Below are 24,141 nucleotides of genomic sequence, written 5' to 3' on the forward strand. Positions count from 1 at the left end.
CAGGTATTAACTGTAGCTGTTTTTACAATCTTAACTGAAATTGCAGTAACATAACTTTAAATATTGCTTTAAAGATCATGCCACTTTTCACTCATTAAAGAAAAATGTTTCAAGATCATAGCTGATTTTCAATTTCCCTACTCCAGTTTTCCAGTTTTACCTTACCAAAAAATAACAGAAAATTGTTGTTGTTGTTTTAATGAAAAAAGTTTTCACTGAGAAGAGACAGATTCAAGAAATCAGTTAATGGGCTGCCTTTACACATCCACTTTGTCCAGGAGACTGGGAGAAGCTGGGTTTCTTACGGAGAGATCTTCACTTAACTGAAAGCCCAGATATAGCCAAATGCACAAACTCAGTGGAAATTCTTACCCATCAGAGGCATCAGTTCAATTCGAAGCTTAAGGCATGAAACGAATCCAGGAGTCTGATGCAGAAGCAGTGTCCTAAATTTGATGAGATTGCAAAATCTTCTGCATATTCTTCGGGAGAAAGAACCATACCTGCTCAACCACGGGTCTGCTTTATGGGATGAGTCAAAAGAGAAGAGTAAGGTGAGGGGTGAATAGATGTTAGGACACCAAAGAGGCAAATTGTCATGCAGGAAATAGAAGAATGAAGGAGAAAATGAAGAAGAAATGGCCAGAGGGAATGCTGCAGAAATTTTCAACCCATGGCCTGGGAACCCCTCAGATTATTGTCAAAGGACAATTAAGGAAAATAAGTGTACTTGTATGGGTTTGGCTTTAATGATATTGGTGTCCACAACTCCACTGAAGGGGAGGGACTTAGGGACCAAAAGTTGACTGAAAAACCTGATATTAGTCAGCTGTGGTTTCAACAGCCTCTTTTCCCCCATAGCCAAACCCTAGTTTTGATTTTGCTCCTTGGCCTAATATTTGGCCCTTCTTTGCTTATGTAAATGAGAACGTTTAGTACAAATTAGCATTATTGAAAAACAATTGACATCCAAATTAGCATTCTGCCTCTCATTTTACACCAAACCAGCTGGGCTTTTTTAGATAAACCCTGAATCAACTTAGCTGCAGTGTTTATGACTAAATGGCTTCATTTTTTTGGCAAAGTCACTCTCTTTCTCCAATTGCATAATGCCAGCAGCAATTCATATCTATCAGACCATCCTCAAGGGTCGACTGGGGTTGTTCCTGTGAAAGCAGGGACAGCTTCTGAATGCAACTCGTTCCAGAGTTTGTTCTCTATGTTCAAGTTGAGAATATTTCCAGGGAACAGATATATAAATACATGCATATACACGTATGTGTATGCTGATATATACATGTGCATATATATATATATATACATATATATATATACCCCCCTTGTCTATACCATCAGAAAAGAGTAGTTTTATTTTTTAATTATTTAATTGTTAGTTGCCTCCATTTGTCTACCTACATTTTATCAAAATACTGTTGAAAGTGAACAGAGTCTAATAAGGAGAAGTACAAAGGGAGGGAAAGGAAAACAATATATGATTGCAGAAGGATGCCAAAAATTAATCCACCAGAGAGTTTTAATTTCAGATATCCAGCTGAATGGGCTGGATGGAGGCTCTACTCTGACCCATTACATGATTGCTACAAAGTTAAATGAGAAGGCAGGGAAAGCCCTTTGTTACATATGCCCTAGGAAAATAGGTAAATACATATTATATATAAATGATGTCATTTCAAAGTAATATGATGAAAATGGTGAAAATGTAACACTGAAGACTTCTGATGAACATTTTATCCTCAAAGAACACTTAATTCACAAAGAACATTTCTCTAACAAAGTAACCAAAGGCCTGGAGAAAAAATAAGAGCATTTGTGAAGACTTTGTAGTATCACCAGACAAGTAAATATGAAGACTGTAAAGCATGAACATTTTGGAACAAACTTGTCTTTGGGATCTCAGATAAAGCACTTTCCCAGAGCCTGTTATTCCAGTGATTTCATCAAAAGCTAAAGAAAAGCTAGTGCAATGCTGAAGTGATAAAAACACAACAAAGAGATTGTAAAACCATTGAAGGATACAGCAGGGGTATCTCTGAATCTTGAAATACTTTTTTCCTTAATAACAGGCATTCAGCAGTACTGGACAACTATTTCTTTTTAGAGATCTGACTAGAAAAAAAAATATTAAATGGGAGAGGTAGATAGATCTTAATAAACAAATAGGATAAAACCACATATTTTATAAACAAAGTAAAATATAATCAAAAGGAATGATGTTTTCTACTTACCCCTCAAGAGCCATGGTAGTAGCACTCAAAAAGAGAGCAGGTTTATTTAATGCTGAGCCTGTATGTACTACAAAACAAAGACTTTACAGTCATTGTTGGTATGGGCATCATGGGCACTCCTGCAGAAGCCAAAGTGCTGCCATCATTTTCTGCAAAGCTGTACTGATTTGAGATGATCTGGGAAGGTTGTACTGAGAAACCGCCTGGTGCTGTTGTGTCTAACATAAACTATTTTGGTTTAGAGATGCTAGTAATAAGTACTAAAGAAGAGTGCTGCAATAAATAAACAAACAAATGCATTCTTAGATATAAGAGCTGGAACAAATCCTTACAGTGTCATCACTGTGAACTGAATGTGTTGAAAGAGACTTTCCTGGTTTACGATCAGGGATAGGAAATGACATATAAAATACTGCAGCCAAGTATGAATTTAATCATAGAAAGAACATATGGAAACAGGAATAAAATTAAAATGAAATAAAATAAAATAAAATAATAAAATAAAATAAAATAATAAAATAAAATAAAATAAAATAAAATAAAATAAAATAAAATAATAGAATAAAATAAAATAAAATAAAATAAAATAAAATAAAATAAAATAAAATAAAATAAAATAAAATAAAATAAAATAAAATAAAATAAAATAAATAAAACAAAATCCCTGTTCAATTGCCAGATATTGCCCCCCTGAAAAAAAAAAATGGAGGAAGGGGTTCATAGGAGTTGATTAGCAAAAAATATTTATTGCCAGTTATCATATCTTGGAGTGGTTGATACATCTTCCCAGATTTAAGGAAATGACAATTTCCGTCAAGTTGAAGTGTTCCCTGATTGTACCTGCACACTGCCAGCCTTGGAGTCTTTGAATCTCCTGGCTTGTTCCCACACCTGCATTTTGGGAAGGAGCCAAGGCAGTGTGGAAGTACTTTGGTGCCTACAGTCTTGGGGACACAGGGTACACAGGGTACCTGCAGAGCAATTTCAGTAGATGCTAATTCAGCATGAGTGAAATACAGGCACTGCTGCTTTCCATCTTTTAACTGTTTGTGGGCTAATCAGGTTAAACTCAAAGGGCCTGACTTTGCCCATTACCAACAGCTTGTAGAGCACATAGATATAAATGACATAAATAACATTACATTACAAATTTATAACAAGAGCTTAATAAATATTTATTTATTTTTAAAGCAGCCCTGAATTCACTTACTATGACTGCAAATATACAGAAAACAAGTTTGAGACAAATGATTAGAAATGCTGAAATTACCAGGAGTTATGCAGTTACTGCATATGTCCTGACCTAAACAATACCGTGAATGCTCACAGGCTGCCATGACCTCAAAGCAAAAGGCATTCCCTTTGATTCCATTTGTTATGGTGACCCAGGCAGGAAGACCCATCTCAACAATGTCAGCCAGGGTGCAAGTGGAATCAGGGTTCCTTGCTGGCCTGCAGAAGTAATTCTTCTGCCATGTATGGATGTAGACATAGCCTGCAGCCTTGTTTGGATGGCAAGCTATAATTAGAGTTTATGTTTTATTGTATCTGATGAGTTTCTGAATGGCAAAGCTCAGATGAGGAGTCTACATGCATATGTGTATATATATAATATAATATTTATATATGTAACATTATATATATACATATATATATAGGAGGTATTGATATCTATATATGCATATATAAACATGCTTAACTGGTATATATATGCAAGTGTATGCATATGCTGGCTGAAGAATAGGCATGCCAGCAAGTTAGTGAAGATTAAACATACCTTAAAAGGTTAAATGACAAACAAGCCTAATGGCTCTGATAAAGGAACCAAAGATCCATATGACTTTCACTTGGACCAGAAGAATAGTTTCCTTGGCATTACCTGAACCTGTGTCAGTAAAATGGAACAATGAAAAGATTGCACACTGTTTCTCTCTGCACACAGGAAATAAACAGTTCCAAGGGCCAGATACTGCCCTTGGCAGTATAAAGTAATAAAGGCAGACATAACCAGGAGAAAGAAAAAAACATTTCCTATTCATCCAAGAAAAGCCACCCTAACAAGACTTGACAATCCACTTTCCCATATTCAGAAGTACTTGAATTGACATAGGAGTTCTGTAGCAAAGGACATAAACTCCAGAACTGACCATACCCCCCCTTTTCACTATATTCTCATTATCATCAGAAGCTGTAACTGATCCTTCCAGCGATTCAACACTAACTAGCATAATAACAGACAGATTTCCATGTTCCCTTTTACTCTATATTTTGCACAGATCTTCATATTACTCCCCTCTCCAGTTAAACCTAATTTTCTTCTTGTCTATAGCATTTGGAGTACCGAATGCCTTCACTTCATGTCTTGTAGAGCTGTCCAAAACATGATGTGGAATAAGAAAAAACAAACAAACAAACAAACAAACAAACAAAAAACCCCATCCTGAATCTAAATAAGAATAAGGAAATCCCATAATTAACATTTCTATCAGAAACTGAGAATGGCATCTGTGTGTTAGATGCAATAAACACAAATAAGTCAGAATAATCTCGTCTTGTACTAAGATGCAAATCATCTATTTATTACTTTGAGTATAAATGTTCCATTTCTATTTGCACAATGATTAAGAGTAGTTTTCAGAAAATAAATCTGTTTCTTAATAGTGCAAAGAATGAGAAGGATGGAGAATAAATGGGAGTTTAAGGGGATGCTAAAGTTCTCCCACGAGCTTGGGTGAGATTTATGTGCAATGTGAATAAAAAATGTATATGACAGCACAGGATTCACTTTATTGTTGGTTCCTATTCCATTTGTCTAGCCCAACTGTATTCGTTGCCTCCCAGACATGTACTGAGTCTGGCATTGTTGATCAAGCGAGGGAATAAACTGCCAGTCAGCAGCTATTCGTGGCAGCTTAACCTCGCCCGATCTCATCAAACCCAACATTGTAGAGCAAGACCAGTGCCACGAGATTCAGAGTAAAAGCATAAATAGCTACCTGCAAAGCTGCTTCTGCTAGGAAGAAGCATCCTAGAAGGCTCACTATGGCGTTGTCCTATTATTGCTATGCCTTTTCCATTGTTAGATGAACATGTAGGCTATTCAATTATATATCAGCTTTCATACAATGTCAACAGCTTAGTAACGTCACAAGCAAGAGCTGATGGGATTGTGATGTGTGCCAGATAAGCCCCTCCATGCAGCCTCAGGGCTATGAGACTTCATGCTTGATGGTTCATGCCCATTCACTGTCCACTTCCATTAAGGCTCCCACAAAAATCTCACTACCATTGCCCAGCTCAAAATATGCAAAGGTCTGGATCTGAGTCTGCTGATGCCTTGTTATTTAGATGGACAACTTCTGGATGGGTGGGAAATAATACTAAAAATATTGAGCCATCAAAATGGAGGATTCTAGTGTTGTTTCTTCAGTTTCATTCCCCAAGGGCCTCCCGCCTGTGTTGTTTCTTCCATGCTTTCACTCTGTCCTCCTGGCTTCCCTTCCCCAGTAACTTCTGATCATCTTGGTCCATCTCAGCTAAATGTGAAAGAGGGGTGGAAGCCTTCAGCATATTGCAACCTAACATACTTCATTTTATTTTGTGAAAAAATGGAAGAGACAGAGGAAGAGACACTCTCTGTTATTGCTGCTGCGGAGCAAAAGGCTGCAGAGCCACCTCAGCAAGATTATTACAAATCAGAGAAGCCACACGGGAGAGTGCTGCAGTAAATCAGCCCTGGTATGATCTACCATTCAAGGAACTATTTGTGGAAGAAAAATTATATTTGTTAGCTGTAGAATTATGCCAGCTGCTGGCTCAATGTACCACAGCCATTAGGCTAATGGTGTCCCCCGACGGTGTTATGGCCCCTGACCCCCCCCTCCATGCCCACCCTCCCACCACGGTGCCTCCCTGGCTCTTGCAGGCCGCTGGCACCCCACAACGTGTCTCATGGTTGCCTTGTGCTTGCTGAAAGGGCGCATAGCGCTCTGTCATGGTTTGCATAGCTGTCATGTATCAGAGGGCAAAGTGGTGGCTGAGGCCATGACATTACTAGCGGGCAAAGCTGAGGGCTTGGGGAAAGGTCAGGAGAAATATCTGCCACGCTGGTAGTAGGGTGGTGCCATTAGCTGGTCTTACCCCCAGCAGCCTTCTCTAGCTGCATGTAAGTACATAATTAGAGGCTGGTGATGATTGTAGGAGGCAGTTTATTGCCTCATATGTAGAGTAGCAGCCCATACCACATAAGCAAAGTCCACCTCATTTATAGGAAAATATGAAGTTTTACAGGGGACCCAATCTTCTACCAGAGCTATGCTGATGTATAAATAGTACCAAAAAGTTTTGTCCTTAAGACAGCAATGAACAAAGTGAATAGTTTGAACAAAATATGTCAAGGAGTTCCCAGACAATGAGACAGGAAACAGTACCACAGGAGCATCCAAAATGTGGTTCTCAAACTACACCTGTCCTCACCTTGTCAAATGCGGCTCCTGTGACCAAACCATCTTACCTGACCGAATCAGCACAATCCTTTCATGGGGCTGCCAGGTCACAACATAAGGAAAGAAAACATTGGCTGCTGCAGCCAGCATTGCCAGGTTGTTGTGGGATGTGGAGACTTGTCCAGGCCTTCCTGGCCTCTCCAGAGCAAGAGAAGGCCCGCTGTCTCCCAGGCCCCATGACACATCTCCAGCAGCTCAAACTTCCGCAGCTCAGAGGTTGAACAGGTTGGCCATCAGGGTCTTAGTGGCACGCAAGCAGGTTTAAAGCACTACACAGATCCTGCCTGGTGAGTCAGATGCCTCCTGCCGAGAACAGGCAGGCCTGGATATCGCTGCTCCACTATTAATGCTGCCAGTGGTGGTCCCACCACTGCTGGGATAGTCTTGGCTAATTTTTTGGTTTTTTTTTTTTTGGGGGGAGGGGCAGGAATAAAGAATGACTAGATCTCTTTCCTTTGTTATGGCTCTGAAAAGTTATGGCCGTAGGTTTTAGAACGGTACTTCTAAACGCCCTTCTTCCTTTGACCACATAATGAAGTGCAAATGTGTTGTGGGAGCTGGATTCCCTGCTCACCCTTCCCAGGTCAGGTAGGTATGAGCACAGGCAGGTATGCTCACCGCATCCTGCAGGCAAACCCCTCCTCTCACAGTAAGGAGTTGCCTCCCACCTTCCCACTAGGAGTTTGGACACGCTTCAGCAAAGTATCCCACTCACACAGCCATCACATGGTGGGAGCTGAGTCCCTCCCAGAGTTTGCCAGCACTCCGCAATGGGAAATGGTGCAAAGCCACATCTCAATGTTGCTAGAGCAGCCGTCATATTATTTTCATCCAAAACGTCAGCCTTGCAGAAGGAGCAATGGCAGTGCTGCAGCAATGCAGTGAAGTTTTCTACCCTCTGGCAAACAGGACACATAAATAAATGGGTTTCTATCGAAATTCCATTGTGTGCAGATTTGTACCAAAGAATTGTTGTGATGTACATCATTATGTCTCATTATGTGATTGCAAGTAACCTTTTGTGTAGCAGACACAATCCATGTAACATGCTGTGTGACCAGTTTACAAAACCAGGCTCCTTCAGAAGGGCGAGTAATTAATCATTATTCAGCGATAGCACTCACCACTCCACTACTTGCTGGCAGGAGTGTATAACTGAGGGCATGCTTAGCTACTACAATACATTATTCATGCAATAGAAAACTACAGTTATCTGAGGTATTGTTACAATAAATGGTTAAAAAAAGAAAAGAAAGCACTCCATAAGTTTTCAAGTGTGTGGCAGGTTTTTTTTCTTTTTTAAATTTACTGCCAACACATTGCATGAATAAGCGTAGTCCTGAGTTGCAAATGCACTAGGAAAGAATTAGTATAAGGCACCAATGTGCGTTTTTCATAATGCCAAAGTCAATAATCCGAGGACAACGAGAAGATCTCTCGAATGCCTTCCCTTGAAGGTATAGCGCAGTAACTTTATGGCCATAATTTTATTACTTTATCAAGCACTAATTTAATAGAGAATGAAATGCACATTGTCAAAAATAAATTGTAGCAAATATTTTATTCGATTAAGAGTTGTAATAGTAATTTACACATTGTGCTCGTTAGGACATGGTTTTCTCCATACTTAGTTTAGGCTTCCATTTGCACTACATCTATCATGACGCAAATTAGGCACATGAGATTATTTACATTTGATCACTGTCCACTATTTACACACACCAGGGTTAATGCAAAAGGCTGATGAGGGTTGAGTTCAGCCTCTGATTTTAGAGAGGCTGGAATTTTACCCCAGCTTTCTGTTCCGCTGCCTTTATCACAGTGCTTTGCAGTTCCTCTCAGCCAGCAAATACAGTAAGAAAACAGTCCGTATACGCAAACACTTCTATCATATTGTACTTCACCGTGTATGCCTTCCAAAAAGATAAATTTCATTTCAGGTCTCACCATGTACAAAAGCTGTGCATATCACTATTCTAACCAAAGACATGAGTGAAATTTTTATATAATTGTTTTTATGGCAGTCTTTTATCCCCATTAATGGCTCTTGAATCTGGAAGGGTATCTTAACTCATCAGGTGCAGTCATGTCGTTAAGGTGATATATATATTTAAACATAGAATCAGAAATTTCTTTGTAAAACTCTGATTTCAGAATCATAGGTTCCTTTCATGTTGAAAGGAAGCTGCAATCATTCAAAGGACACTCAAAAGCTAACCATGCTTTGAGGAATATATTTCCAGCTTCAGAAGAAATATTTGTAACTTTACAAAAATTTGTCATTGAAAAAAAACAACCTTTCATTTTGTGTTGGGTTCATAGACTGCTATGATTTTGGGTTGAGGCTGTTTGACTGAAAAAGCATCGGTCTAGGGATAAACACTGATGAAGTGCAACATTTACAATTCATATATGTATTCGATTCAGATGCAGTTTTTATAATTGCATCATGCAGACACCAGCCATTCAGAACAGCACATCGTGCATCAAAAGATTAGTTTAATTTGTCTTTTTTTTTCCAGAACAGTCTGAGAGAGAACAGTGACAGGAAGTGCAAAGAGCTTCCTCTTGCTGAGGATTTCATTTTCTCCTTTGCTGAGAAGCCTAGTTTCCTTTGTCCCAAAGTATTAGCAAATATACCAGTTCCCAATGAAGACAGGCTGCCCTATGTCTATCAATAGAATCTATATAGAATCTTTTCCCTTAGGGATTAATTCAACTTTTGATTCAATCTTTCTGAGCTTTAAATTATGATGTTACAAACCTCCAAGGAACTACTGTACTATTTGTGACCTTCTTTATTACTTTCTGCTGTTTGATAAAGTAGAGAAAATTGATTTATAGTTTAGTTTGCTTGTGAACATGGAATATCAATGGTGAGAGTGGGATTTGTGAAAAAGCAAGAGAAGTTATATTGGTTAAAGTTTAATGTAGCAGTTTATTAATTAATGGTGAAGGACAATAGAATAACTGCAGTTTAATCTTGAATGAGATTAAGGAAGTGGAATGTGAAATAATACTTAGGAAGTCATCTTGCTGGAGTTGTATTTAAATTTTTCAAAACTTTCTCTCCAAGGAAGAATTTTGTCCAGTTTCCATTTTTCTTCCCTAAACCTTCACCCATTTATCACCTGTTGGGTGTTTTTTTGTTTTCTGAAAGCACTAAAGGTTAAAGGTTGTAGGCAAGGCTGAAGTTTTCCAAATAGAGCCTAAAATTAGGCTTTGGTGTCTGTTTTTGGATTCTTAGGCCCCAATCCAGGAGTCTATTTTTATTCAAAGCAGCAGAGCACTTGACTTCAATGGATCTAAAAACACTCATGCTTAAGTGCTTTGCTGAATCAGGATGGACTTAAGCACAAATGTAAATGCTGTGCTGAATTGGGGCTCTAAATATGTGGCTTGATTTTAAAAGTGCTGAGAGCCGGCAGGTCTAATTGAAGTCAATGGGAGCAGCGAGATGCTCAGCATTTTTGAAAATCAGGCCACTCACTGAGGTGCCTGAATTTGATTTCAGGTGTTCAGCTCGCAGCGTTCACTGTGGGAGAAAATGTTAACCCAGGGGAACAGGCAATGGAAGGGATGATTTCTTAATAAATGAGATCCTGATTTTATGCAATAAACCTTAATATAAAATGAGGGGATGGGGGCGGGGGGGGGGGGGGGGGGGGGGGGAAGGGAAGAAATATTTTTCTGGAAATCTAATTCAGTAGTTTTTGCAAGCATCAAAGTGCATTGCAAAAATATGAAATGAATAAACAAATCAAATTAAAAAGCTGAAAAATATCAGGCTGAATTCATGCCTTGTGTAACTGTAGCAACATTGACGAAGTGCATCAGGAATGGATGTGACCCACTTCATTTTGAGCATTAATTTGATCAGGAACAGTGAGGAAACAACACAAATCCCATCTAGAAAAGAACTTCACTCTGAAAGCACTATGAGCACCAAGCATAAGATTTCAGATCCGTAAATAGTAAAAATGCAAACTGTAAGCATCACAGCTTCCCCTCCCAGCTGTGGGAGTTAGTGAAGCTCATGCGAGTGCATGATAGATTTACTCCTTTTGTAGTCTTTGAGGAAGAGGTAGTTAAGAGAACATGGGGAAGAAAATGCAATGGAGGGGACAGGAAGAGCGGTGGGGAACGTTTAGGGTCAGCAGTAAATCATGGTGAGGAAGAGCCTGCTCTCCCCAAACGCGCCTTGCTCCCAGCCTCGCGCTCCAATGCAAGGGGCTGGTTTCATCAAGACCACAGCTGGGAGTTTCATGGCATGCTTTGCAAGTGAAAAGTATAGAGTATAAAATGAACAGCAATGTTAGGAACAGACATGAGGTGGAGGCTAGTCCTCTTGAGAAAGGCAAGTTTTAGAAACGAATTTAGTGGTCCCAAAACCTAGAGAAAACCTCTAGCTAAAGACCACCAGCTGCGTAGGCTGTGCTAGCTCACATCATACTGTAGATGCCCTCCGTGGCGCACCGTCAAGGTGGGGATACTCATGGCCAAAGTACAGCAGGGTCAGCTCTGTCATAGTGCGGCGTTGATACTAAAGGCCTACAGGGTATGCCGACAGCGGTAAGTTGGCTACCTGTGAATAAGCCCGTGCCAAACTAATGAAAACAATTCCCCTTCCTTTTTATCCACATGTAAATGAAAGGGCTGTGAATACCATTTGTGCCTCTCCACAGAGCTGCTGCCAGCCCAGTGACAATGCCGGTGTGGAAGGCCGCCATGCCGCATGCTGTCCTGTCCAGGAAGGATACCCGACCTGCCTGATCCTCCTAGCCTGTCTGCTGAGACAGAGATGCTGCTGAATGTCATGATGGCATTTTTTCTTAGCAACGGTATTTAACATTTCAGGATGGAAGACACCGGCCATTTTGGACTTGTCAGTCCCTGACGGCACAGGTTGGACCCAAACATGGCCATGCAGAAACACCCTTGCATTCCCCACCCTCTGGTAACTCGAGCCAGTAACTCTTAACACACCACTGAGCATTTTTCAAAAGTTTTCCCACAAAGTTTCTGTTAGCCCCTCAACAGCCTCATGTACTCGTGGCCAAAAGGCAGGTAGCACCTTTCTACTATTAAATTACTAAAACTAGTGGGTCCGTCCCCTGCCCAAAGTGCAGTAATGTGGGCGTGACCTGGGCTATTTGAAATCAGCTTTGACCATTAGGAAGAGTACTAGAAAACCCAGTCCACGACCAGTTGCAGGGGGGACTTTCACTTTTGATAAAAAAGAGAAACAGAAGTGGATTTGAAACATTCGTTTCCCTTTATTTGCTCAGTGAGGCTGATGTGTACTGCACATTAAAAAAAAAAATATCACAGGAATTTTCATACAATGAATTAAACCACAAAATTACATGTAGAATTGGCAGGTGGAAAATAGCCCAGCGTGGGCTTAACTAATAGCTCGCTTTCCCTGTTCAGCATAGTCCAACCAATAGCTTTACATGTTCACCTACTGTACAAATTTTACAGTAGCTCCATCAGGTCAGTGGTTCACATTATTGAAAATGTCTGTCACATAGGTACAAATTTAGAATCATCACATCATATTACATGGCTATTCTAGGTCATTTATAGATCAGATCTTATCCTACAGTGATTGAAGTTCTCATTACAGCTATCAAAAAGGACACATAATCATTACCTACTGTAAGCTTATATCTTAAGGGATCAGAAGAAGGTGTGTGTTTTCTTTTTTCCTTTTTTTTTTTTTTTTTTTTTTCAACTGACCCAAGTATTACACCCCAGAGGCACAAACAACTTTCTTCTCGATGCTGCTTTTGGTGATGGCAGCCCAACTGCTTTTCAGAACAGTTCAGCACAGATATTTTACCTCAATTTTAGGCTCCCTCTGTTTGGATTTGGATCATTTTACCTTATGTAGGAATTACTTTGTTATAGCTCCAGAAAAGACCATAGTTTCTAAGTACCAGTTCTGTTACCTGTATTGCAGATGTGGTACTTACCACAGCATGAAAGCAACAGTACAATCTTCATCTAAAAGACATACAGAGCTATGCTGCAATTTGCCTCCAGTGACAATGTGGCACATGTGCTAATTTGAAATGTTCTGGGGGGGGGAGAGAAAAGGAAACACTGAGTTTATATTTTGATGGGTTACCTACTACAGTGTCTACAAATGATACAAATAGCTTTATTCAGCAATCCTAGCTCTACATTAATTTCATATGTAATCTGTAAATCCACAGAGGAAAGCCATCTTTAAGATAAGAATGCTTGCCAGGCCAGTGAAAAAAAAAAAAAAAGACTCATAACATTATGCCTGCTTGATGGAAAATAAACAGCCCACCCCCTCCTCCCACCCCAAAAAATCCCCACCAATTTATTCATGTCAGCAATGTAGGGCAAAAGAGAACGTATTTTAAATTTAATCACATAAATTAAAAGGCAAAATAGGTAATGCGTCTGGTCCTTGAACACATAATATGATATACTAAATATTGATTTCTTAAAAATAATTTATTGCTTTTAATATTTTTCTTTACAACAGAAGATACTCAAAATCCAGAAAGGAAAATTGTAAACTTTTAGTTTGGCATTCACACAAAGTTAAAATACCTGCATTTTTAACCTACAGAGCAACAACGAGAATTATGCAGATTAAAGAATGTTACAGTTGTAACACAGAACCTCTGAAAAAGTTCTTTTCTTTTTTTCTTTTTTCTTTTTTATTGCTATCTATCTACTGAGAAATAAGAAGCCAAAAAATCAAGCAAGCATCCGACAGGACAGACAGTGGAATCTCTCAGAACACAATATGCTGGTGATAAAATGAATGCAGCCATCAAAATCAACTGCACTGGCATGGGGGTGGAATCAGTTTTCTAAGATTGGGAGTGGGAAAGGAGATTAAATAGTTAGGTGTGCCATACCTTTAAGAGGAGTCATGAATGCCAAACAGTAATAGAATACCAAATCTATACATTTGCGAGCAAATTCCAAACTTTGCTGATTCAGTCTAGAGACTCCAAGTTCAGATGAAATTCTGATGCTCAGAATAGTAGTAGTTTACTGTTGTGTTTTCTTTTTTTTTCTTTCCTGAAGTTTATATTTAATTTACCAGAAGCAATGTCATCAGCAACAATGTCATGGGCACATCTGAGGCCATGCTAGTGCATAGTAAAAAAAAAAAAGAAGAAGAAGAAAAAAAAAACAACAAAAAACCACTGCTTCTGCAAAAGCTGAATTTCCAGACAAAGCACTTACTCCAAACTGACAACCGTCATGCATCCTAGGTATAAAATTTCCACTGGCCTTTTATTATTTTAGTCATCTCATAATTTATAATAAATAGGATAATCTTAACTGATAAATATGTCTCTTTAGTAAACAAAGGAATGAAGGATCAGTATTTATACAGGATGCATAACTGTAAAAAATATAGATAAATACCATCGTTAAACTCTGCCAATGAAAAGATTACTGGCTTCAACAACAGTGTTTAGACACAGAATTACTGTAAAAATCATACTGTACTTAGTACCTCAGCATATTTTTATCAAATTAAAATCACAAAAATTAAAACAAAATAGCATTTTAAAAAGATTTTTGACCTCTAGTTCCAAAACTACTGTTGATACATAAAATAAAAACATTTCTTAATGATTACCCATTTGAGAGACTTTACATAAAATTATGGTATCTCCTAGAAAAATTTAGATGAGAAAATTTCATTTCCCTAACAAATTCAGTGTATAAAACTGCAAAAGAAAATCAAGCAATGAGAAAAATGTGGAAAAATACTGCAGAAGTGGTTAATACCTTTTGGGCTAGGGTAAGTGTTGACAAAGTTCTTATATAAGCTCACCAAAGGAGGGATGAATGTGTGTAAAGCATTTTTGCACTCAGACACACGCGCACACGCACACCCTCACCCACACGCTTTTCTCTCTTTTTTTTTTACAATCAAATATATATAAGCGTTAAGTTCAGCTTTCTACATATGTTAGTGTACAATAATTGTTTCACCTCATATAATTACATTTGAGTATTCTTGATTAAGAAAAATTCAGCAGTTTTTGAAAAGAAGGCTGCATTTACAGTGCATAGCTGTAACAAAAAAAAACATTGTCATACAGTATGTACATAAATAAAAATACTCCATTTAACATCTGTAAATACTCAACTACTTTAAAGAATGTAGCAAATAAACTATCTGTGCACACACCCAGATAGTTATATCCAACTCTCATTAATAATGTAACACCACGTCCGCTCATTAGAATAAATCGCTGAACAAGCTGCACATTTGACCATTAACAAGGCTTTGAAAACTTTGCTGTGGAAGATCAACGTTGTAGACATTTACATGGGTGTCAGAATTAAAAGATGAAACTTCAAAATGTTAGGGAAGCTTTAGCCTTTCATTTTCTCTTCTGCAAGGAAAAAAAAAAGAAAAAAAAAACAGAAAAGAGAAGAAAAGAAAACTCTTAAAACAAAACTAAAACACATTGCAGACTTCTGGGACCTGTGGTTTCTTCTGGATTGTCATATTATCACTGTGTTGTGAGAAGAAGCTTCATTTAAAAAAAAAATGCAGTGTCTGATCCTCAGACATCAGCAGCCATAGTTCTCAAATTTGTTTTCTTCTAATTTTTTGTTTTGTTAAAATGCACTATGTACACATTTTGAAGTTCTATATTGTAAGTGTATCTCTGTGGAACTGCTGCCATGACATGTGGTTTGCCCTCGACTGCACGAGGACCGCTGGGCTCCCCCGCCACCGGTCACCCGCGAAAGCAAAGCTGACACCCATGGACACGCGTGTGCTTGCTGGATAGCCATTCCGCCTCCTCACTCCTCGAGCAGCTGTGTTCATGTAAACCATGGTTTTGAACAGAGAGTGTAAAGTAGGAGAAATTCCTAAGTATGACTTTTCAATTGTCCATTATTGAAGGACGTGATGTCCGTGAGGTATTCGCCATCCCTCCGTTTTCCTCTGGTGTGATGCATGTTACCTGCGCAGGCTCCGCTGTGCCTCTTTAAGTAAACTATCAAAATCCATGGAGTCATACTTGCTTTTAGTGGAAGCAGGATCAAAATCATCTGAGTTTGAATCTGAAACCAAAGAGATGCAAGTTCAGTTAAGAGGCATGAAACACTGGCTAGCGCTTACATTATTTTTTTGTACGGCAGCACCAACAAAGCACTGCAGAAACCATCTATTTGCCATTAGACCTTTGTGGAAACAGGATGCTTAAAGACCAGAAACAGCCATCAGAGAAGCTTTAGGTATGGACAGAGCTTTCCGATAAGAATCAGGGCCTAAAAAAGTAGTACATCTCCTAAGCAGGGTGAGAGAACGATAAAGAGTTTCTTCAAGAATTGAACACTGCTACACTGCTACTTAGAGGTCTCTCAGTAGTCTCAGAATGGTTGAGGTTGGAAGGGACCTCTGGAGATCATCAGTCCAAAACTGGTCCAGGTAATCTTGACAGGTGCTTTACCAAAAGCTCCACCATGGTTTTGCAAGACGCAATACCCCTAACTCACTTCTCCCAAGAGAGATGATAGCAGTGGCTGTGCAGAAAGCCAGCACAGGCTGCGGGGTGGCACGCAAGGGACACTGCTGCTCCTGGCTGACCTGCTGCAGGGCCCAATGCATATCACTACACCTCCCTCAATCTCTCTTTTCACTTCCACTCTGATTGTTTTGGTTTGCTTGTTCAGCAAACCAAACAACTGAGGGCAAAGTCTCCACGCTGCTGTACAAGCAATCTCAGGTGGCATCCTCAGATCTTTGTAACATAAGTGTAACAGCAAGAACAGTGGTTCAGACCCTCTGGAATGTGTGTTTTAGGTGGGATCTATAATACTTGCTCCAGTGTTGATAGTTGTTTAGACAGACATCGGTCTGTTTCTCGAGCAGAGGAGGGATGGTACCTTTGTGACCATGTAGTTCTACTACAGCAATTATTGATGTGACTGCAAGCACTGAATTTCCTTTTGGAGTCATTCCTGCTCAACACTGGCTCTCCCTGGTAGCTATGTCACAGTTCCTTTATAAGAGTGCCCTTTTCTTGCCACTTCTTGTGTTGAATTAATCAGAACTCCCCATCTACCACTATACAACGCACTGTGAATTAAATGTTCATTACAAGTTCTGTTAAGACAATATCTTCTCACAGAGGAGAGGTGTTAAACTTCTGACTACTATTTTCAAGTGTTTTCTTTCTTCTATACTCAACCCAAGGCTGATTAATTCTCTCCATCCTCATACTAGCTCATGAATTTTAAAGTTCATCCTGCCTATGTAGCTCTATTAGATACTCCGTGAAATACAGAGAATGCAGTCTGAAGTAGAGAAGCTCAAGCTGTCAGCAGGACAAAGTGAAAATACTCAGAGATTCTCTGGGAATCCCACTCACTCTGGAAAGATCTGCCAGGGAATACTCCCAGTGATGAATAATGTTCCAAAAGGGTTCCCTTCAGACAACTTATTATAAACCCCAGATTTTCTGAGATACAGAGACTACCCTGGCTTCCGCTACTGAAGATAAGTCAAATCAAGTCAAGACTTCAATCTGTTTTTACTGTTTTTATCAGCCTGCATTTTGACAAACGCCTTGCTACCTTTTATATTTTCAGCATCAACCTTATATCTCTTCAGTAGTCAATTGCCTTTTCTTAGCTTTACATTATCTGTTTAGCCACTGAAGTGAATTATAGCATATTCATTGTGAACAATGTGTATCATCTTTATCATTTATTCTGAAAAGACATCAATTGGTTTGAAAAAATATATTTGTATTCACTTCCTGCGTTGCACAAAGCCAAGGGCAGCAGATACAAGATTTCATTAGCAATGTGTTACAGGGTTATGCAGAGATTTTAATGACTGTGGTCATTTATTCATAAAAAACACAGTATCTGATTAATATAGATTCAACAGCAAATTGTCCCTTGCTATTTTATTCAGAAAAGAGCATCTCCCACACTTTTAGACTATTTATATAGGTATCAGGAAAGCTTTAACATTTAATGAACACTTTACAAGGTAATTAAATAAGAGGTAAGTTTACAATATAATTTCACAGAGGATGTTTTGGAAGTCTGCATGGTCTCTTTGTGCACATACATAACAACACTTTTCCTCTAAGAATCTGAACACCTCCAAATATCCTTTCAAGGGGATGCATCACACCCAGAGCATAGGGCAGAACCATACATTTATGCCCAAACAGAACTGGGGAAGATCCAGGTGAGTTATGCTTGAGTTATTGTGCTGGTGTGCACACTTGGGACTAGAGACTGGTGTGCACACTGCCCCCCACCAATGGGACACCAAACACCAAGGGACATGCCAAGCTCTCCACTGGCTGAACCCTCTCACATCATGACTGGAAGTCCCTGAAAAGAGACACATTCACAGATAGATGCTTATGGACAATGTGGGAGCCACCAGTTGAGATCTGTGGTCTTTTCTATACTACGGGTCAAATTTGGTCATGAACCCTTCTATCTTTCAAACCTAAGAAACTATGAACCACATTTAAGGAGTGTCTCTGGCAAGCTCTACAGCACAATTCACAGCAAAGTTAAGAATCATAGTGATTTTTTGGGGAGATGAGGCATCTACTTGATGCTGTTTAGGGTTCATTTAAATAAATCAAGTATTAGACCCAAGAAGCCATTGTAAGCAAAGGAACCAGCAAGTTTCTGCGGTGCTATCATTTCAGTTCAGCGAAGTACTATTGAATACCAGGCATTTGTTTTGATAATGATGGAAATGAGCTTTAAAAAAAATTCACAGTCTGAAATATCTGGAAAAAGTCAACTCAACGTAGAGTTCAGATTAGTAAACTTTTAAACTTCTTGCAGCAAGCAAAAAACCACCTTCTTGAAACTCCTCACACCATTTATATACAAGCAGCAAACAAAAACTAAGCAAACCTTAATTTCTCCTGAACTACGAGGTACCAGTTATGTACTTTAATTCACTAGAACAAAATACCTACCTAGGTCTGCATAGTTAGACTTGCAAAATTGCTTGCGTCCACAAAAGTACAGCTCAAAGTCAGGTTCATTTGACCTGCGTAAAGTGTATCCATTCTCAAGAGCAGCAAAGGCATCACAAGTGTAGCGGTAGGTGATGAAACCATAGCTGTCTCTGTAATTGAAAAATACAGTTGTGAACGAAAGCTAAGAAGAGTTAACACACATTAGCGTAACCCCTTCCTGAAAGCAAGAACTTGCAGGAGATCCAGCAATGGAAATGCCAGAAGTACAACATCCATTTATCAGCATGATTGTCCTGTCAGGCAGCTAAATACTTATTTCTGGGACAGGAAATCTCAACTAGCAAGATTAATAAATAAGGATGAAAGAAAATAAATAAGGTTTTGAACTCAGCATGTCATCTGTCACAGTACTTACACAGGTAACTCCCATACCAGTAATCTTACTGCCATAATTTTTTACATATGGCAGCTCCCAAACAAGAAGTAATCTCAAAAGTTCTTACCCATCATCCTGCAAATTTACTGTGCACTCCTCGATTTCACCAAAAACTTCAAACCGGTCCCTCAGTTCTGTTCGGGATGTGTCAGGTCTGATTTTACTCACATAAATCACACGACGTTCTTCCTGTTGATAAAGAGCAACAGGGAACACATATTTTTACCGAATGTGTAATACAGATGAACCTATACATACATGCATACATATACACACATGGATGTGAAAAGGATGCATAATTATAGTAAAAGTCACTTGTGGGAGACCTACTGCATCCTGCTAGTGAGTGAAATAGTTCTCTCCTGGAAAGCATTTGAAGTATTTAAATGATGCCAGCTTTGCCAGGTGGCGTTCTCCTGAAAGGTTTTGCTGTGTTCTGCTACACTCTGATAGACCACTCCCTTCTTATCTTATTACATCTTCTTCCCTTCCAGTCTTCTCACCACTTGCCCTTTAAGACTGCAAACTTCAGAACCAGGGACTCCCCTCCTCTTGCAATATGTACAACACTGGGCAAAATCCATCTTAGTTGTGGAGTACTATGAAGTAACACAGTAACTGCATAAATGTCCCATGAACATTGACAAAATGGGTTATAAACATAACATTATAAACTTAGAGGACTCATTAGCTGCCTCATCCTGCAATTGGCAGTTCCATACCTTAAATAGAGGGAAAACTGCTAGGAGTCCAGAAGATGACTTTTATTAAAATAAATACTGGGGAGGAGAAGGGAGAAAAATAAAATGTGTCCTGTGGCCACCATTACCTTTCTTAGGAAAAAGAACATGACTGAATTCCCTGGTTTTACAGGTTTTCATGTTCCTTTGCATGTTCCTTTGACACTGGGAGCAAAACAACACAGATACTTTCAAAACAATCAAGTTGTGATCATATCATTCCTTCTTGAGTGAAAATGCTCAGCAGAATGACAGAGACTAGGAAACCCTGGAAGAGTCACTTTGTGAATATTTGGATTAGCACTTTACCAAGGACAAAGCCATTCAGTGAGTTGCAAGAAAAAAAAAAAAAAAGAAAAAAAAAGAAAAAAAAAGGCAAAAGGAGATCTTCAAACCACTGACCTTAAGGTAATCAGGGCAAAGAAGAATTGGCTACAGATGGGCTGGGTGCTCAGCCCTCCTTGTCTCTGATTGCCTCTGGCCTGAAGAACCCTGTCACTGTTGGCCTCCTGCTCATTCCCTGCACTCACCCACACGTTTGTCCCGTAAGTTGTTCCACCACCAAATTCTCAGCTGGTGTAAAGCTGTCAGTTAGTGGAGCAATGTCAGTTTAAACCATCAACTCAGGCACCTTATATCTTAGGGGCCTGAATCCAGTCCATCTAAGCTCTGGTGAAATGAAAGATAAGGGATCAAGGCCCTAGCAAACAGATCCAAGAATCAAATGCATCCACTTCTTGGACAAAAGCTCTACCCACTAAGGTATGTCACAAAAAGTGACCACTGCAACCACGTCGGTCTGTTATAGCTCCCTGGTCAGCCGAGTGGAGACCCTGACTGCTCTACCAAAGTATGTATATGCTCTCCTTAACCAATGCGATCAGGGAAGTATCTGATTTAGGTGCCTGAAACTACAGCTTTTATTGAATATACAAGGAACCAAGGTGACAGGCTTAATAGTCCTCAATCGCCCTGCTGCGACAGACACTTCCATTTTAAAATGCTATGCCCTCTAAAGTTCATGGTCTAAAAGCTGCTCTTGCTCTTTGCCATAGCACTACAATCTGGAAAAGTTAGCACGGCTAAAAGAAGGGCAAGTGTGCTCACAGGTGGCCATAAATTTATGAAGGAGGGGTACTTTACAGACAGCTGCTGCTTTTTAGCTCTGTCTGTACCCTGTCCAAGTCCAGAGCCCTGACTCTCCTGACAGGAGAATGAACTAGGGAATGCAGACAGCAAGCAACAGAAATCTGCATTTCTTCCATTTTCCCCATTCTAATTCTGCTTAGTTTCAGTATGGTTGGGTGCCATAAACTTCAAAACCAGGAAAATCTGCATATGCACAGTAATTACTTTTTCAGACTGTTTTACCAAATCAAGGATTTAACCGCATTGAAACACTTGATAAGAAACAATTCCATTGATACTTGCTATTGAACCTAAATGACTGACCAGATGGAGCAGAACATAACATAGCAGACTGTCTAATATACTTTAGCTGAGATAATACATCTCGACTGAAAAAACATAATGTTTCACTCACTGACATGGAGATTGTTATATTACAGTGTGATGGAAATAACTATTGCACGCTCTTCCATAAGACTGTGCATGCCTGTGCAATTTTTCCTTCTTTTATCCCTCTAATAACTTTTATATATCTAATATCCCTTTAAGACAACTGTAATAAAACAAAAGTGAACAATTAAAAAAAAAGCCTGTTAAACTATCATTAAGGGAATAAGTTAAACCTGCAAAATTAAGGAAATTCAAATTTAAAGCTGAAATGCACCATATGTCCTCCAGTGTGCACACATGAGGAGATGTTCGTTCAAGTATTTTTTAAAGCAGAGAGCCATGATGGTATAAGATATTAGAAAACACAGGCTCTGTACAGCACTGTCTTTGTCTTGGTTAATTTCAGTTTATTTAAAGCAATTACGAAAAAAAAGTATTTGTATTCACAGAGACACCTGACTTTTATTCTCATTAATAATAAGAGCTATAGAAGCCTAACAAGATTACAACATACCTCTAAATGTTAAAGACCTTTATTTTATCACAAGTTACGTGTATACGTCTGTATGTGCATATTAAGTATGCTTTTTACTGCACTTGTTAGAGGAGATGATATATGACTTGGGAACCTAGAGGGCTGCAGAGAAAAGCTTTTGTTTTCAATTTAATGTGGGCAGAGGGAACCCGCAGGAAACTCCACATGACAGCGTTCATATTTCCCTCCCAAAAGTGCAGATAATTTATTTTGCGACATAAGCTTTAAGCGTATGTAGTTCCTGCAGTACCTGCTTTGCCAGATAAATAAAGTAAAAAAGAAGAGCCTGGCCAGCTCCCCCAAGCCCAATATGTCTGTCTTCTTCTGCTCTATCTAAAGCTCCTTCTTCTTAATTTTGCTCTTTCTTCCTGGCAGTAAGAACACTTGAATAGGCAGATGTGGCAGAGAGTCTCAGACTGAAAAGCAGTGTTTCAAGTCTCAAATGAAAATACTAAAGCATTAGCATGCCTAAAATGGATAAAACTACCAGGATATAGTGGGTTTAAGGATACAAATCCCCCAAAACATTCTCTGATGCTAAGGATCTTTTTGTCTTGCAAAAGCTTCCTCCAAAACTCTTTTTTATTTTCCCTTCCTCATTCTTAATATTTAATTTCACAAAAGCCCAGACCAACAGACGTATTAGTATTCACATGTTTTTTTATACCAGGCTTCTTCACCCAACATTTGTTTCCTTTGCATGCCTCTCCTTGCCGCACCCTGGGGTGCTGCTAAGCAGGCTCTGTGGGAACTCCAGAGGTGACAGCACACTGTGCTGCTGTCCTCATTCTCCCTGCCACCTTTTGTCTGCACGTTTCTGGTGCATACCAGGTTTTCCAAGAGCCAGATAATGCTCTGTGTGAAGCTGAGAGAAAAAAAATCTGAGGTTATTTTGAAGCTGAGGTCTGCCACAGGCTTGTCAAAGGCTCTGCTGCTTCCTCCAGCATGAGTGCCTGGCTGGGTGCAAGCCCCCTGCCCGTGTTGCCTTCCATGCCCGGTGCCTTGTCTCCTCTTTCAGTACAAAGCAATGAAGACGTTCATCCTTAGAGATGGAGGCCAAAAAACATTTTGAAAGTGCAATGGGAGTGGCTGGGCAGAGTTTAGAAAAGAAATGCTACGAATGGAAGAGCCAATAAAACTTTAGATTTTGACACGCTAAGAAGAAAAAATTGCTTTAGATTATGTATTAAAGAAGAATTGAGGACTATGTATGACCTGTGTACAAGTATGAATGGCAAAAGGAGGACTCACAAAAAATTGGAAAAGAAAGAAAGAACACTGCACAATATTCTCAAATATTGCTGTGTGGCTGAGGACTGAAAAAGTTCAGCCACTTTCCATGGTGACTGCTCAAAAAATAGTGATAAATCAGTAAAACTCACGATTTAGATAATTCATCTGATACATTTTCAGCAACTCATACAGCAAGGGTAGAATGCCTGTGATCGGAGCCATCAAGATGAGCAACGACAAAAAGATCCAAACTAAATTACCAATGTGCATTGGCTTCTTCATTAGTGGGAAGTGACTCCATTAGAGGCTGAGTCTGGTTTTAGACTTCAGAGAACCCATGCACTCATTTAGGAAACCACCTTTCTCTTGCTTTCCTGTTGTAGAGCAATTTATTTTCTTTGAAACCATGTGTTTCCTTCCACTGCAGTGGCCTCACAGAGCATTTATCTTCCTGCATCTGTAAGCTCTCTGGGACAGGGACTCTTGATACTTGCCTCGTGTAGGCTGTCAGCACTTAGAAATTAAAAACAGTAGTGCTAATAGTAATTTCCTGTACAGGTATAAAAGTGGATTTTGTAATACCTCCTGGCAGCAGCCAGTCCCCGCAGTAAATAAAGCTATAGGGAGGATGGGACAGTAAGTCAGTAGCACGGCCATAGTGGCAGAGCAGCACAGATTCAACGCGCCAGGCTGCTGGTCAGTCTAACCTTCCAGCCCTGATGCACCACTTCAATGGGGAACCAAAAACTCCTTTAACCAAAGGGCTTCAGTGCCCCAGGAGTACTCTGGGTGTGCTCCACCAGCCTTGCAGCTCTGCTGTGCTTTCAGGCTCACTGAGCTCTGCTCCCAGTGCTCGCAGAGCCTACACCACTGAGCTGTTGCAGTCCTTTGGTGAGTTACAGCACTCACTGTAACCTCTCCCGAAACTGCTACTA

The 24,141-nt window shown here is 39.5% G+C and overlaps 1 protein-coding gene across 3 annotated transcripts in view; it reads right to left on the reverse strand.

Annotated features, from left to right (window-relative positions):
* Positions 1-12,007: 12,007 nt before the first annotated feature.
* PPARGC1A (PPARG coactivator 1 alpha) overlaps positions 12,008-24,141 on the reverse strand; it is a 360,670-nt gene continuing 348,536 nt past the window's right edge. For all 3 annotated transcript variants that reach the window (XM_048046820.2, XM_066995717.1, XM_013180790.3), the window contains exons 11-13: positions 19,248-19,369; positions 18,742-18,893; positions 12,008-15,841 (exon numbers count right to left, since the gene is read on the reverse strand). In XM_048046820.2, coding sequence (XP_047902777.2) covers positions 15,738-15,841; positions 18,742-18,893; positions 19,248-19,369 — 378 coding nt within the window. In that variant the 3' untranslated portion in view covers positions 12,008-15,737. The remainder of the gene's footprint in view (positions 15,842-18,741; positions 18,894-19,247; positions 19,370-24,141) is intronic.

This window comes from Anser cygnoides, chromosome 4 (genome assembly GCF_040182565.1).
Source record: "Anser cygnoides isolate HZ-2024a breed goose chromosome 4, Taihu_goose_T2T_genome, whole genome shotgun sequence".
Taxonomy (NCBI): Eukaryota; Metazoa; Chordata; class Aves; order Anseriformes; family Anatidae; genus Anser; species Anser cygnoides.